The 13413-nt window shown below is 49.9% G+C and overlaps 1 protein-coding gene across 2 annotated transcripts; it reads left to right on the top strand.

The window, feature by feature from the left end:
• The first annotated feature begins 2241 nt into the window (after nt 1–2241).
• Nucleotides 2242–13271, top strand: PLAC9 (placenta associated 9). Of its 2 annotated transcripts, XM_030797699.1 has the most exons (4): nt 2242–2496; nt 10142–10239; nt 12450–12573; nt 13138–13225. In XM_030797699.1, the coding sequence occupies exons 1-4, from the start codon at nt 2433–2435 to the stop codon at nt 13146–13148; spliced, it is 297 nt and encodes a 98-aa protein (XP_030653559.1). In that variant the 5' UTR covers nt 2242–2432; the 3' UTR covers nt 13149–13225. The 2 variants fall into 2 exon arrangements, with proteins under 2 accessions (XP_030653559.1, XP_030653560.1); XM_030797700.1 differs by lacking the exon at nt 12450–12573 and having other exon boundaries at nt 13138–13271.
• The last annotated feature ends 142 nt before the right edge of the window (nt 13272–13413 follow it).

Below are 13413 nucleotides of genomic sequence, written 5' to 3'. Positions count from 1 at the left end.
GCTAGGATGGTCTAAATTTCCTGACCTCATGATCCACCCGCCTCGGCCTCCCAAAGTGCTAGGATTACAGGCGTGAGCCACCGCGCTCAGCCCAGAAGTATTTTATGTAAATGGCGCCCCCTGCAGCCCAATTCCTACCTAGACTAACATATACTGGGGTGCACCTTGGAACAGCTGGAAGACCCCTGTCCTTCCTGTGGGCTTAGTGACAATTTGGGGAACAGTTTTTGGCCTATCAGGCAAAATGTGAAAGGCCCTTTGATGCAATGATTCCTCTTCCAGCCTTTCAAAAATACAGGAATATGTACTATGTACATAAAGATATATGCAAAGGAATGTTTATTAAAGCTTATTTTATATTGGAAAGAAAAAGGAAGCAATCTACATGTCTATCAATAGGGGACTGTTTGGATAAATAATGCTGCTTGTATCCATTCATGGGATATTTTAACTCTTAAAAGGAATGAAGTGGATTTATCTGTACTCACACAGATTGATCTCCAAGATTATTTTATTTTATTTTAAGATGGAGTCTTGCTCTGTTGTCCAGGCTGGAGTGCAGTGGTGCAATCTTGGCTCACTGCCTCTTCCGCCTCCTGGGTTCTGATTCTCCTGCCTCAGCCTCCTGAGTAGCTGGTACTACAGGCGCCCAACACCACGCCCTGCTATTTTTTTGTATTTTTAGCAGAGACGGAGTTTCACCATGTTGGCCAGGTTGGTCTCAAACTCCTGACCTCAGGTGATCCACCCACCTGGGCCTACCAAAGTGCTGGGATTACAGGCATGAGCCACTGCACCCAGCCAAGATTTAATGTTATGACTGAGATAAACATGAATGAAAGCAAATCTTCAAAATATCTATGACTTGATCTCATGTATATACGTTTGTGTCTGAATATACATTAGATAGATGGGGAATGCATAGACGTGGAACAGGCAGAGCCTACCAAGTTGAGGGGACTGGACCTGAATCGTTGGACAGAGGGAATTCGTAACAGAAAAGACTTTCATGTTTTACTCTGTATACTTAATTACTTTACGCTCTACCACAACAATAATGTATTGTATATGTTTTTTGTGTGTTTTTTTCTTAATCTTAAATTCAAAATATAAGGTAGCCCACTGGCTCTAAGCTACAAGAATCCTTATGGGTTTGGCACTTCTTTGACAACTTTTTTTCCCACCTGGCTAAACTATCAAGGAATGTCCTACCACCAAGCGTGAGAAATTTTTGGCATTCCTGAAATAAATTCTTCTTCTGAGCCAGCTCATGTGGGCATCATAATCTCCTTGAAGGCTTTTAAAAGATTTAGATCTGAGTCTGTCTCATTCTCGGGCTCAGAACCAGAATTTCTCGGTCTGAGGCTATTATCTTGCTCTGGAGGAGAGAGTGAGAACTGGATCACTGGTTAGCTTGGTGACTGTTTTGGACGATTGCATAGCCACAGCCAGGAACACAGAAGGCAGAGAGGCAGCCTTGATCTGCAAGGGCTCCAGGTAACCCCAACGGGGACCCTTGATGGACAAAGGCATTCTCCCAGGCTTGGTGATGAAAGTGTTCCACTTACAGCCAGACAAGGCACTTAGGGCTCTGCAGCAGAGAAGTTAGAGCCGCAGCTTTTTTGCTTTGTGTTTTCACTAAAACTTAATTTGTTTTTGCACTTGTTGGATGGGCATGTGCCATAGGGGAAATTTCCACTACTGTGCTCTAAACTTTGGGCTGCTTGTAGCATCTTACTTGTCCCCTCATTAATAATGAATTAAATAAAATCTTTAGTATATGCTGATTTCATATCTTTGCGAGAGTTACGATTTTACCTTTTTTTTTTTTTTTGAAAAGTACCTTTTTCACATTGCTATCACTCCCTTACCAGAGCAGTGAGTTTTTGGGTCTCCCTCTTAGGGGCAGACACTGTTCCATGTAATTAGAATTAATTTCTTGTTCGTAGGTAGACAGAGAAAATCTTCCACACTCCCAGGAGACAGGGGTTCAGATCCTGTGCCATGGCTGAGAGTGATGCCGAGGAAGACACTTCTCTCCGAGTCTTAGTCTGCCCGCCTGTGAAACCGGCTCATAACAAACCCCTGACCCCACGCTCGGTCGCCTTGAGCCCAAGACCTCACCTAATCCCCTCCTCGCCCCGCCTTCCCTCCCGGGCCCCCAGGAGGTGCGGGCACTCGGGGGCGGCCCCTTCCTCGGGAGGCGCCCAGGTGGCACGTCGGTGCCTCAGCTCCCGGGGTCTCTGGGCTCCGCGCTGCCCACGGGGTGCCGAGGGGCCTCTGGAGGGGGCGGGTTCTCTCGAGCCAGAAAGTCCGGAGCCGCCCAGGAATTTTGGCTCGAACTGAGTGCATTTCCTCTCGGGCTGGCCGGGTGCGATCCGGGAAGGGCGGCTGCGGGCAGACGCGGCGCTGCGCTCGGCCGGGCCGGCACCATGCGGCCCCTGCTCTGCGCGCTGACCGGACTGGCCCTGCTCCGCGCCGCGGGCTCTTTGGCCGGTGAGTGGGGCGCAGGGCGCGGCAGGGGACCTGGATCCGGGGAGACCCGCAGATGGCGAGGAAGGAATGAGCAAGAGAGAGACGGAGAGAGAGCTGGACACAGCAGCGAGATGGAGAGAAAGGCAGATGCAGGGAGGGAGGGATGGAGAGAAAGACTGAGAGGAAACAGACTCAGAAAAAGGCAGAGAAGTAGAGCAACGGAGAGATAAAGGAGATAGGGAAGAATACACAGTGAAAAGGAAAAAGGAGAGGCTGAGACAGAAAGAGGCTTCCCCTGAACAGATATGAACTAAGATAGAAAGAAAAAGGAGTTTGAGAGACAAAAGAGAAGAAGGAAAGAGAAAGAGTGATTAAAATGGCAACGGGTGGAGGGAGAGAGGATATTGAAGAAAAGAGAAAGATTTGAGAGAGACCAAAAAGGAGAGAGAGGGAAGCTCGATGCCCAGAGTAGAGCTGGCAAGAGAGAAGGAGCCGGGATCTGGAGTGGGAGGTCACAGCTGCTGGGTGGGGCAGCCCCGGAGGCCAGCTCCATCTCAGAGGGCCTGTGGAGGCTCAGGCCTGGCTTTATAGGACATTGCATAAGAAGCCACACTGCAAAGGGTGAGTGACCCAGGCTAGCCCAGCACAGCCTTAAGGAACCAGGCAGGCGGGCCCAGGAGAAAGGCCACCGATTCACCTGCCAGGTGGCCTCAGGTGGATCCGCAGTCAGTGAAGAAGTCAGCCTCCCGGTTTCCAGGGAGCTTCTCTGGGGAACTGAGCTGTGTTGGGTGGAGATGGGGGACTGGGTGGAGGTGGAGAGCTGTGCGGAAGGGAGAGGCTATCTGTGTACTCCATTAGCTGGGTTCCTTGCCTTTCACTGTCCCCTTTCTTCTCCTCACCTACCCCTCAGGCGGGCGGATCACGAGGTCAGGAGATCAAGACCAGCCTGGCTAACACGGTGAAACCCTGTCTCTATTAAAAATACAAAAAATTAGCCGGGCGTGGTGGCACATGCCTGTAGTCCCACCTACTCAAGAGGCTGAGGCAGGAGAATCAATTGAACCTGGGAGGCGGAGGTTGCAGTGAGCCGAGATCAAGCCACCGCAATCCAGCCTGGGTGACAGAGCAAGACTCCGTCTCAAAAAAAAAAAAAGAAGAAGAAGAAAAGGAGGAAAGGATTCATGTATTAGTGTAATTTCACACTGATTTCATATATTTTTGTGCATAATCTTTCAGATTTTAGATGATATATCTTAACTTTTGATCATGAAAACTTTTGGATACAAAAAAATACAAAAGAATAGTATGTGAAAGAATCATATAATGTACTTATCAACCCTGCTTCAACAAGTACCAGTTCATGGGCAGTTTTATCTCATCTATAGTCTCCACCCTCTCTCCCCTCCCTGGATTATTTTAAAGGAAATCCAGGCATTGTATATTTTCTTTCTTTTTTTTTTTTTTTTTTTTTGAGACAGGATTTCATTCTGTCACCCATGCTAGAATGCAGTGGCACAATCTCCGCTAACTGCAACCTTTGTCCCCTGGGTTCAACTGATTCTCTTGCCTCAGCCTCCTGAGTAGCTGGGACTACAGGCCCACACCACCACACCTGACTAATTTTGGTATTTTTAATAGAGATAGGGTTTCACCATGTTGGCCAGGCTGGTCTCGAACTCCTGGGCTCAAGTGATCCACTTGTCTTGGCCTCCCAAAGTGCTGGGATTACAGGTGTGAGTGAGCCACAACGCCTGGCCTGGCATCATGTATTTTCATCTATAAATATTTATTTGTGTACCTCTAAGAGATAAGCACTCTTTTAATAAACATAACTGCAATTCTATGATCATACTCCAAAAACCATGTGTGATTGAATATCATTAAATATTCAATCACTGTTCAAATGTCCTTGATTGATTCTGTCATATCTTTTTGCAATTCATTTGTTTGATCCAAGTAAGGTTACATACACTGCATTTGGTCAAATGTCTGTTAGATCTCTTTAAATATGTAAGTCTTCTCTCCCCTTTTTTTACTTAATTTTTTGTTGTTGTTGAAGAAACTTTGTCTTGTAAAGTTTTCCACATTTAGATTTTGCTAATTGCATCCCTTTTATGTCATTTAAATACCTCCACTTCTTATATTTTCTATAAACCAAGAGCTAACCTTGGTTTCTTTCTTTTTTTCTTTCTTTCTTTATTATTTTTTTTTGAGATGGAGTCTCACTCTGTCTCCCAGGCTGGAGTGCAGTGGCGCAATCTCGGCTCACTGCAAGCTCCGCCTCCCAGGTTCATGCCATTCTCCTGCCTCAGCCTCCCGAGTAGCTGGGACTACAGACACCTGCAACCATGCCCGGCTAATTTTTTTTTTGTATTTTTAGTAGAGACGGGGTTTCACTGTGTTAGCCAGGATGGTCTCGATCTCCTGACCTTGTGATCCACCCGCCTCAGCCTCCCAAAGTGCTGAGTTTATAGGTGTGAGCCATCACGCCCGGCTTTTTTTGAGACAAGAGTCTTGTTTTGTCATCCAGGCTGGAGTGCAGTGGTGCGATCTCGGCTCATCACAACCTCTGCCTCCTGGGTTCAAGCAATTCTCGTGCCTCAGCCTCCCAAGTAGCTGGGATTACAGGTGTGCACCACCACGCCCGGCTAATTTTTGCATTTTTTAGTAGAGACGGGGCCTGCGGGGGGGGTTTCACCATGTTGGCCAGGCTGGTCTCGAACTCCTGACATCAAGTGATCAGCCTGCCTTGGCCTCCCAAAGTGCTGGGATTACAGGCGTGAGCCACTGCGCTGGGCCCGAGTCTTGGTTTCTTTTAGCAGCTCTCGGAGAAACCTTTATCCCTGATGGCTTTTTAGACCATGAGCCACCATGCCTGGCCCATATTTTGGAGTTTTTTTATAAAATCACTTGAAGAATAGTTTTCTTCTGCTTTCATAAATAATCAAAACCCGTGGATGGTTTTGAATGAATCATACATTTTAATACAAATATTGGATGTGGTAAATTTATTATTCTATTATATTGAATGTGGTCAAATATAATTAACCCCCAAGTGGCCAGGGTTGCTTTTCAAAGCAGAGTGTGACTTTGACAATTCAGAAGATACAGCAGCACCTTTCAGAGACGCCACTGAGAAAACATTTCTCATCACCCAGCATGCAGAAATCATCTGCGTTGTGGCACTTTCTTACTGTTTGGGTCCAGATACAAAAGGTCTCCCCGTAAGGCCTGTAAGTAGAAGCAGCGGTACTTCCGACTCAGAGGATGGGACCCAGGGGCCACGTCTCTTTAAATGGGGCAGCCAGCCCAGCCCAGCCCTCCCCTGGGGCCTCCGGGCTCCACAGCAGCGTGTTCTCACCAGCACAGAATGATGCCTCGCCCATGGCCACCATCCAGGGTGCACATCAGGCCCCTAGCAGGAGCCGGGCCAGAGAAAACAACGCAGCATCCAAGGAGGTCCATTTCCCAACTGGCAGGGCCTGGGAGAGCGGGAGGAAAGGAAGGAAGGGAGCCCTGCGGAGCCACAGCCTTGGCTGCTCAGGGTTAATCATCGTAATCCCTCAGCCTCTTCCACTCCCCTTGTCTGAGCCACCGACAGCCCTGTGGTGCATGTGCGTGACTACTATTTTCCATTTATTTGTTTATTTATTACAAGACACTGTCTTTCACTGTCACCCTGGCTGCAGTGCAGTGGTGCAATCGTAGCTGACTGTAGTCTCAAACTCCTGGGCTCAAGCGATTCTTCCGCCTCAGCTTCCAAATACCTGAGACTACAAGTATATGCCACCAATCCTGGCTAATTTTTTTTAAAATTTTTATTTATTTATTTATTTACTTATTTTTGTAGAGACAGAGTCTCACTATGTTGCCCAGAGTGACCTCAAACTTCTGGCTTCAAGAGATCCTCCTGCCTCAGCCTCCTAAAGCTCTGGGATTACAGGTGTGAACCACTGAGCCCAGCTCTTCTAGCTAATTCTTGAGGCCTCTCTGCAGCCTCCAAAAGACAGAAGAATTAAGGATGCGCTACACGGGGCAGTCAGGGCCTCAGGCCTACCCTACCCCATTTTATGGAGGAGGCAGCAGAGGCTCAGGGAGGAGAAGAAACTTTCTCACAATCCCACAATCATTAGTGGCTGAACCAGGCTGAGAACAGGGGTCCCAGCATATTTTCTACCATGATGCGTTCGAGTCAGCACTGTGGTGAGGACGCTGGTGCGGAGGGAGCAGGCAGTACAATGTCAGGCCCTGCTCCAAGCTTGCTCTCTCAGATGCACTCCGTGGAGGCCCCAATGAGCTCATGGACAGTTGCTCCAGGGTGCACAGAGGACAGTTTTGTCCAGATGTGAAGGATTAGTGCTGAGCCATGTTGGGAGCGACCTCAGCCCAGCCTTTTCCCTGGAGGGGTTTTGGAGCCAAGTTAGACCTCATCACAGACACATAGAGAACAGGGTGTTTTAGGCCAGTGGAGAGGAGCAGGCTCTGGTTGTTTCTGACTTCCAAAGCAGCCAGACTTCCATTTGGCTGGCAGGGTCACGCTGCATCCCCCTGGCCTGAGCCTGGGGGAAGTGTGTGAAGGGAGAGTGGCTAGAGTCTGGGAGAGGGCAGGTGAGCCTCGGAAAAGGCTTGGCCAAAGTCCTCTGGACAGAGCCAGCAGGGGGGTGTGTGTATCCACAGACTCATAACAATAGGCCCTCCCCTAGGACGGCCACTCTGTGGGTGAGAACAGAGGCCCCCTCAGAGCTTTTCTTCTCCAAGCTGAGCAGCCCAGTTTCAGCTGAGACAATTGAGTTAAAATTTGGAGTCCCAAACTGAGTGCGGTGGTTCACGCCTATAATCCCAGCATTTTGGGAGGCCGAGACAGGTGGATCACTTAAGCCCAGGGGTTTGAGCTTAGCCTGGGCAACATAGTGAAACCCCATCTCTACAAAAAATACAAAACGTAGCCAGGCATGGTAGTCTATGCCTGTAGTCTCAGCTACTCTGGAGGCTGAGGTGGCAGAATTGCTTGAACCCGGGAAGAAGAGGTTGCAGTGAGCCATGATGGTGCCACTGTACTTCAGCCTGGGTGACAGAGTGAGACTCTGTCTAAAAAAAAAAAAAAAGAGAAGTCCCTTCCCATAGCCTCCTCTAGGCCTGCTCCTGCCTCTCAAGAGCCTTCTCAGGATGTGGGGCCAGGATGGAGCACAACCCCCAGGGGCCTCTCTCTCTCTCTGAATATTTTACATGGATGCCTGCAGCCCACGATGGCTGCTGCTTTCTGCTGACAACCTCATCAGACAGCCAGCTTTTGTTATGGAACATTTCAAACCGTGCACATAACAGTAGACAGAATCGCTGAATGCACCCCCATGTGCTCATCACCCAGCTTCAACAATCAGCAACTCTCAGCCCATCCTGTTTGCTCTAAACATCTATGCATGCCTCTTCACCATCCCCACCGAGGCCTGGATTATTTACTTTGGAAGTAAATCCAAGACAGCACAGCCTTTCATCTGTAAATATTTCAGTATAGGTCTTTAAAAGACTCGCCTTAAAAAAATAACCAAAGGGCCATTATAATGTCCTCCTCCCTCCCCAGATACAGCAATGACACCATTATCTTTTGAAGAGTCTTTTCTAAGTTCAGAGGAGGGAAATAATGAAAAGGATAATTTGGAAAACAGATTGTTCTCCACAAAAGATGCTCAGAGTGGAAGGACATTTTGTCTCTGGTCTTGTTCTCATCCCTGAGTGGAAGAGCTGAGAGCTAGATAGAGTTGGAATCAGAAAATCACAGGGCAGGGGGGCCCCACCTTGCTGAGATGAGGCCAGGGGGTCAGGGTGCCTGAGGTCCAGGCATTTTGCAGATGGTGTGACTTTGGGGAAATCACTCAGCCTCTCAGAGTTACACATCCGTCATCAGCTCTGTCCTACCTCAAGACCTGCCCCACTTCTAGACAACTGCAGACGGCCCCTTGGCCAATCCATCCAACACCAAGGCTTTACAGCTACAAGCATTGCACGTAGAGAGATCAAGTTCCATAACTCCCCCTATTGAGCTTTGGATGCCCACATCCATGGCCACCGCCTTAATATTGTCACTATCTGAAGCTGCTCTACCTCTAAAAGCTAAAATTGCAATATTCTTTTTTTTTTTTTTTTGAGATGGAGTCTGGCTCTGTCGCCCAGGCTGGAGTGCAGTGGCGTGATCTCCACTCACTGCAAGCTCCACCTCCCGGGTTCACGCCATTCTTCTGCCTCAGCCTCCTGAGTAGCTGGGACTACAGGCACCTGCCACCATGCCCGGCTGATTTTTTTGTATTTTTAGTAGAGACGGGGTTTCACCCTGTTAGCCAGGATGGTCTCAATCTCCTGACCTCATGATCTGCCCGCCTCGGCCTCCCAAAGTGCTGGGATTACAGGTGTGAGCCACCATGCCTGGCTAAAATTGCAATATTCTTTACCTCTTGTTCCTCCTGTGATTCCTAAGACCTCCAGTCTCTTCAGCCCCCATTTCTCCCAATTTATTGGCCTTCTTCTTGGCCTCATGAGTCCTCTGCTTATGAGTAGTGACTTTGGACACATCCTTTCACCCTTCTGTGCATCAGTTTTCCTACATGTAGATTGGGCATAAAAACAGGTTGTTGGAGAGGTTAAGTTAGCACCCTACTGGTGCATGGTAAGCACTCATCACATGCCAGCTGTTACTAACGGGTTCCCAGTGTCAACGCTGCTACTGAAATATCTCCTCTCATTTTCTTCCTCACTATTTCTACAGCTCCTGCCTCTGCTCATCACTTCTCCTTCACCCCTCTTACCGTGATTGCTGCAGTAACCTCCTGCCTTCAAAGGCATCTCCCTCCAATCTATTCCCTATATTTTAAAAATTCATGTTTGACTCTGTGACTTTTCTGTTAAAATAGCCCCCCTTGGCCTGGCTTGGTGGCTTACACCAAGTAATCCCAGCACTTTGGGAGGCTGAGGCGGGCAGATCACCTGAGGTCAGGAGTTTGAGACCAGCCAGACCAACATGGTGAAACCCTGTCTCTACTAAAAATACAAAAATTAGCAGGGCGTGATGGCAGGTACTTGTAATCCCAGCTACTCAGGAGACTGAGGCAGGAGAATCGCTTGAACCCAGGAGGCGGAGGCTGGAGTGAGCCGAGATCGCGCCATTGCCTGGGCGACAGAGCGAGACTCCATCTCAAAACAAACAAACACACACATAAAAAACAAGCATCAGAACTGGTTTATTAAAGCCCCTGGGTTAAAGCTCTGCCCCCTTGGCTTCATTTCCAGGACTTCCCTCTCCAGTCTCTCTCTCCTGCCCACCCTGTATCTCCAGCCACTGCAAAATCCCTGCGGGGTTTGCACAGCGAGCCCTGCTCTTTCAGACCTCTCCATCCTTGCAGGCGCCATTCTCCCTGGCTGAAGCCCATCCTCCCTTCCTCCCTGGGCTTCACCTCCTTGAGGAAGTTCATCTGGGTCTGTAGGTGACTGTGGCTGTAGAGACTGGTGGGATTGAGATGGCTGACACTAGCACACTGACCCCCACCTGGGCCTTCCTCTGCTTGCTCCTGAGTTTGCTTTGAGGACTGACCTCATTTGAACTCAGTGTTTACAGGAGTCTCTGGCATTATGGAAAACTAAGGGTCCCACAGTGACAAGACTTGTTTTCCCACAGCTGCAGAACCCTTCAGCCCTCCGAGAGGAGACTCAGCTCATAGCACAGTGTGTGACAGACACATGGCTGTGCAACGCCGTCTAGATGTCATGGAGGAGGTAACGTGGTTTGGAAGGACATGCGAGTTCAGGACCACCTTCTAGGATGGTGTTTTTATGGGCAGATGCAAGCTTGCTTTGGAATGTGAGGACATCCGGGCTGATCCTGCCCTGTGGCCACCTCGTCCAACATCACCCTCCCATCTAGGCTGCCGGGCTGCCCAGCCCCCAGTGGACCCTGCCTCCCCTTAAGGCCTTGCTTACCCCCACCCGGATATTTCAACATCATTACTGGATGGGAAGGTGGAAATTCAGTCACTGTTTTGTTATATAGCCACAATTCCTAACTTGTGTGGGGAAAAGTTTACATCTTTATTGTCACAAGCCTTTAACTGAAATTTATAAAACAGCAAGCCGTGGTATTAAGAGTACTATAACTTTGTCATCGATAGAAATCCAGATAATTTCATCTTCTTCTAGTTATGAATATCTCAACATATAATTTTTATCCTTCCTTATGTCAAAATTTCAGTTGTTATTAGGCCTGATGTTAAATCATGTGATTTAGTGAGTTAATAAATACATTTTTTTTTGAGGCAGTTTCTCTCTCTGTCTACCAGGCTGGAGTGCCGTGGTGCAGAGGCGAGGTTTTGCTATGCTGCCCAGGCTGGTCTCCAACTCCTGAGCTCAAGCCATCCGCCCACCTCGGCCTCCCAAGGTGCTGGGATTACAGGCATGAGCCACTGTGCCCTGCCAATACATATATTACATCAAAAAATTAAATTTTTTTTAACAGAGTCTTGCTCTGTCACCCAGGCTGGAGCGCATGGTACAATCTTGGCTCACTGCAACCTCTGCCTCCCAGGTTCCAGTGATCCTTGTGCCTCAACCTTCCGAGTAGCTGGGACTACAGGCATGCACCACCATGCCCAGCTAATTTTTTGTACTTACCATGCCCGGCTAATTTTTTGTACTTTTGGTAGAGATGGGGTTTCACCATGTTGGCCAGGCTGGTCTCAAACTTCTGACCTCAAGTGATCTCGCCTCAACCTCCCCACGGTGCTGGGATGACAGGCATGAGCCACCATGCTGGGCCAAAAAGTTTAATTTTAAATACTTGAATTTTTTTTTTTTTTTTTTTTTTTTTTTGAGGCAGAGTCTCACCTCTGTCACCCAGGCTGGAGTGCAGTGGTATGATCTCGGCTCACTGCAACCTCCACCTCCTGGTTCAAGTGATTCTCTTGCCTCAGCCTCCCGAGTAGGTGAGACTACAGACACACACCACCACGCCCGGCTTCTTTTTGTATTTTTAGTAGAGACAGGGTTTCGCCATGTTGGCTAGGCTGATCTCGAACTCCTGACCTCCGGTGATCTGCCCCCCTTGGCCTCCCAAAGTGCTGGGATTATAGGCGTGAGCCACCACGCCCGGCCTAATACTTGAATAATATTTTAATGCAATTGGTGCCCTTAGTAATTCTATATGTTTTATTTTTTGCATTTAAGGCATTATTCTGGGAAGAGGTCTGTAGGCTTCACCACACTGCCAATGGGGTCCATGGCATACACAGGGAAAAACCATTAAGAACTCAGTAAATGGCCGGGCGCGATGGCTCAAGCCTGTAATCCCAGCACTTTGGGAGGCCGAGGCGGGCGGATCACGAGGTCAGGAGATCGAGACCATCCTGGCTAACACGGTGAAACCCCGTCTCCTTTAAAAATACAAAAAAATTAGCCGGGCGTGTTGGCGGGCGCCTGTAGTCCCAGCTACTCGGGAGGCTGAGGCAGGAGAATGGCGTGAACCCGGGAGGCGGGGCTTGCAGTGAGCCGAGATCGCGCCACTGCACTCTAGCCTGGGGGACAGAGCAAGACTCCATCTCAAAACAAACAAACAAACAAAAAAAACCTCAGTAAATTTCAGAATCCCAAACCTGTCATTTGGCAGAGACACCACCAGGGGGCGGAACAACAAAAGGACTGTGAGCTCCAGGCTGCAAAGTCCAAAAGGGAGAAGGTATTCTACAGGCGCTTCATCCAAATATGTGACTAAGTGCCAAAAAAGGAGCCATAGAGAGCGAGCCCCCTAGGATATTGTCATCTGGGGAAACAGGCAGGTAGGGGCAGAGCCTGAGTGAGGAAAACCCAGGTCCCGCAGCGCCCAGTCCTTTCCCACTGCACCGCGCTGGACTGCCAGCTGCTCTCTTAGGACCTGGCTGATGAAGCAGAACGTGGAGCCACTTCTGTCCTCGACTTTGCCCTACTACCCACTCTAGATGGTAGAGAAGACCGTGGATCACCTGGGGACAGAGGTGAAAGGCCTGCTGGGCCTGCTGGAGGAGCTGGCCTGGAACCTGCCCCAGGGACCCTTCAGCCCCGCTCCCGACCTTCTCGGAGAAGGTGAGCAGTGCAGGTGGCAGAGGACAGCCTCTGGGCTGCTGTCATCTGGGGCTGGGCAGGCGAGACAGGGACGGCTGCTCCACCGCACAGGTGTAGCCTGGCTGGCAGGGAGGGCCCCAGCGCTCCCTGGGGACGGAAGCGGGAGGGCATCATCTGTGCTCCCCGCACCCCGCACCCCGCCCCCCACCTGCCACACCCCGGTCGCTGCCGCCCAGTGTCGAATGAGGTTCTGGAAGAGCCGGCCCTAGATGCCATCTCAGCACAACCCCTGCGCGGAGAAACTGCCTCCTTCATTGGCCTTCTCACGACTGGAGCTCCTCAGCTCCTTTAATTTCCCCCTGAGGAGCCACTCCTGTTCCACCCCAAAACCCTCGCAGGGAAGACGGGCACCCCCACTGATCAGGCAGGGATGGGGTTGCACTCTGCTCTCTCCTTCATCCTTGTGTCCCGTGCGCAGTAGTTCCTGGGGGCCGGGGAGGGAAGGGAAGGAACTGCTGGGCACCATGGGGGCAGGTACCCTGCAGCACCCCAGCTTGCTCACTGGAGGCCTCTGCTTTCTTTCAGATGGCTTCTGAGCCCTGGAGCTGGAGCCCAGCAGCTGGAGGTAGCGCACCTGCCAGGCAGCACCCACAGAACCAGCCCTGTCCTCTCGCCTTCCTTCCTTAGCTTCATGTGAAATAAAAGCTATTCTTTTGGTCTCCTCTGTGTCTGCTGACAGAGTAACCCCTTTACTACAGCCTCCTCTCACTCCACTTCCATGCCTGGAGGAGGCCTGCAACCCCCTCCAGGCTCAGACCTGGGGACACCCCCACTCCTGTCATTTATAGGGGCAGATGGAGC

The sequence above is a fragment of the Nomascus leucogenys genome, chromosome 18, assembly GCF_006542625.1.
Source record: "Nomascus leucogenys isolate Asia chromosome 18, Asia_NLE_v1, whole genome shotgun sequence".
Classification (NCBI taxonomy): Eukaryota; Metazoa; Chordata; class Mammalia; order Primates; family Hylobatidae; genus Nomascus; species Nomascus leucogenys.
Note: the sequence above shows the minus strand (reverse complement) of the source record. Positions and strands in the feature narration are given on the sequence as shown.

What these genes read in the sequence shown, in the direction of transcription:
- PLAC9 (XM_030797699.1), top strand. Translation starts at nt 2,433, where the DNA reads ATGCGGCCCCTGCTCTGCGCGCTGACCGGACTGGCCCTGCTCCGCGCC. An exon ending in CGCCGCGGGCTCTTTGGCCG is followed by an intron (nt 2,497 to 10,141) that starts GTGAGTGGGGCG and finishes GTTTTCCCACAG; the next exon opens with CTGCAGAACCCTTCAGCCCT. An exon ending in GTCTAGATGTCATGGAGGAG is followed by an intron (nt 10,240 to 12,449) that starts GTAACGTGGTTT and finishes TACCCACTCTAG; the next exon opens with ATGGTAGAGAAGACCGTGGA.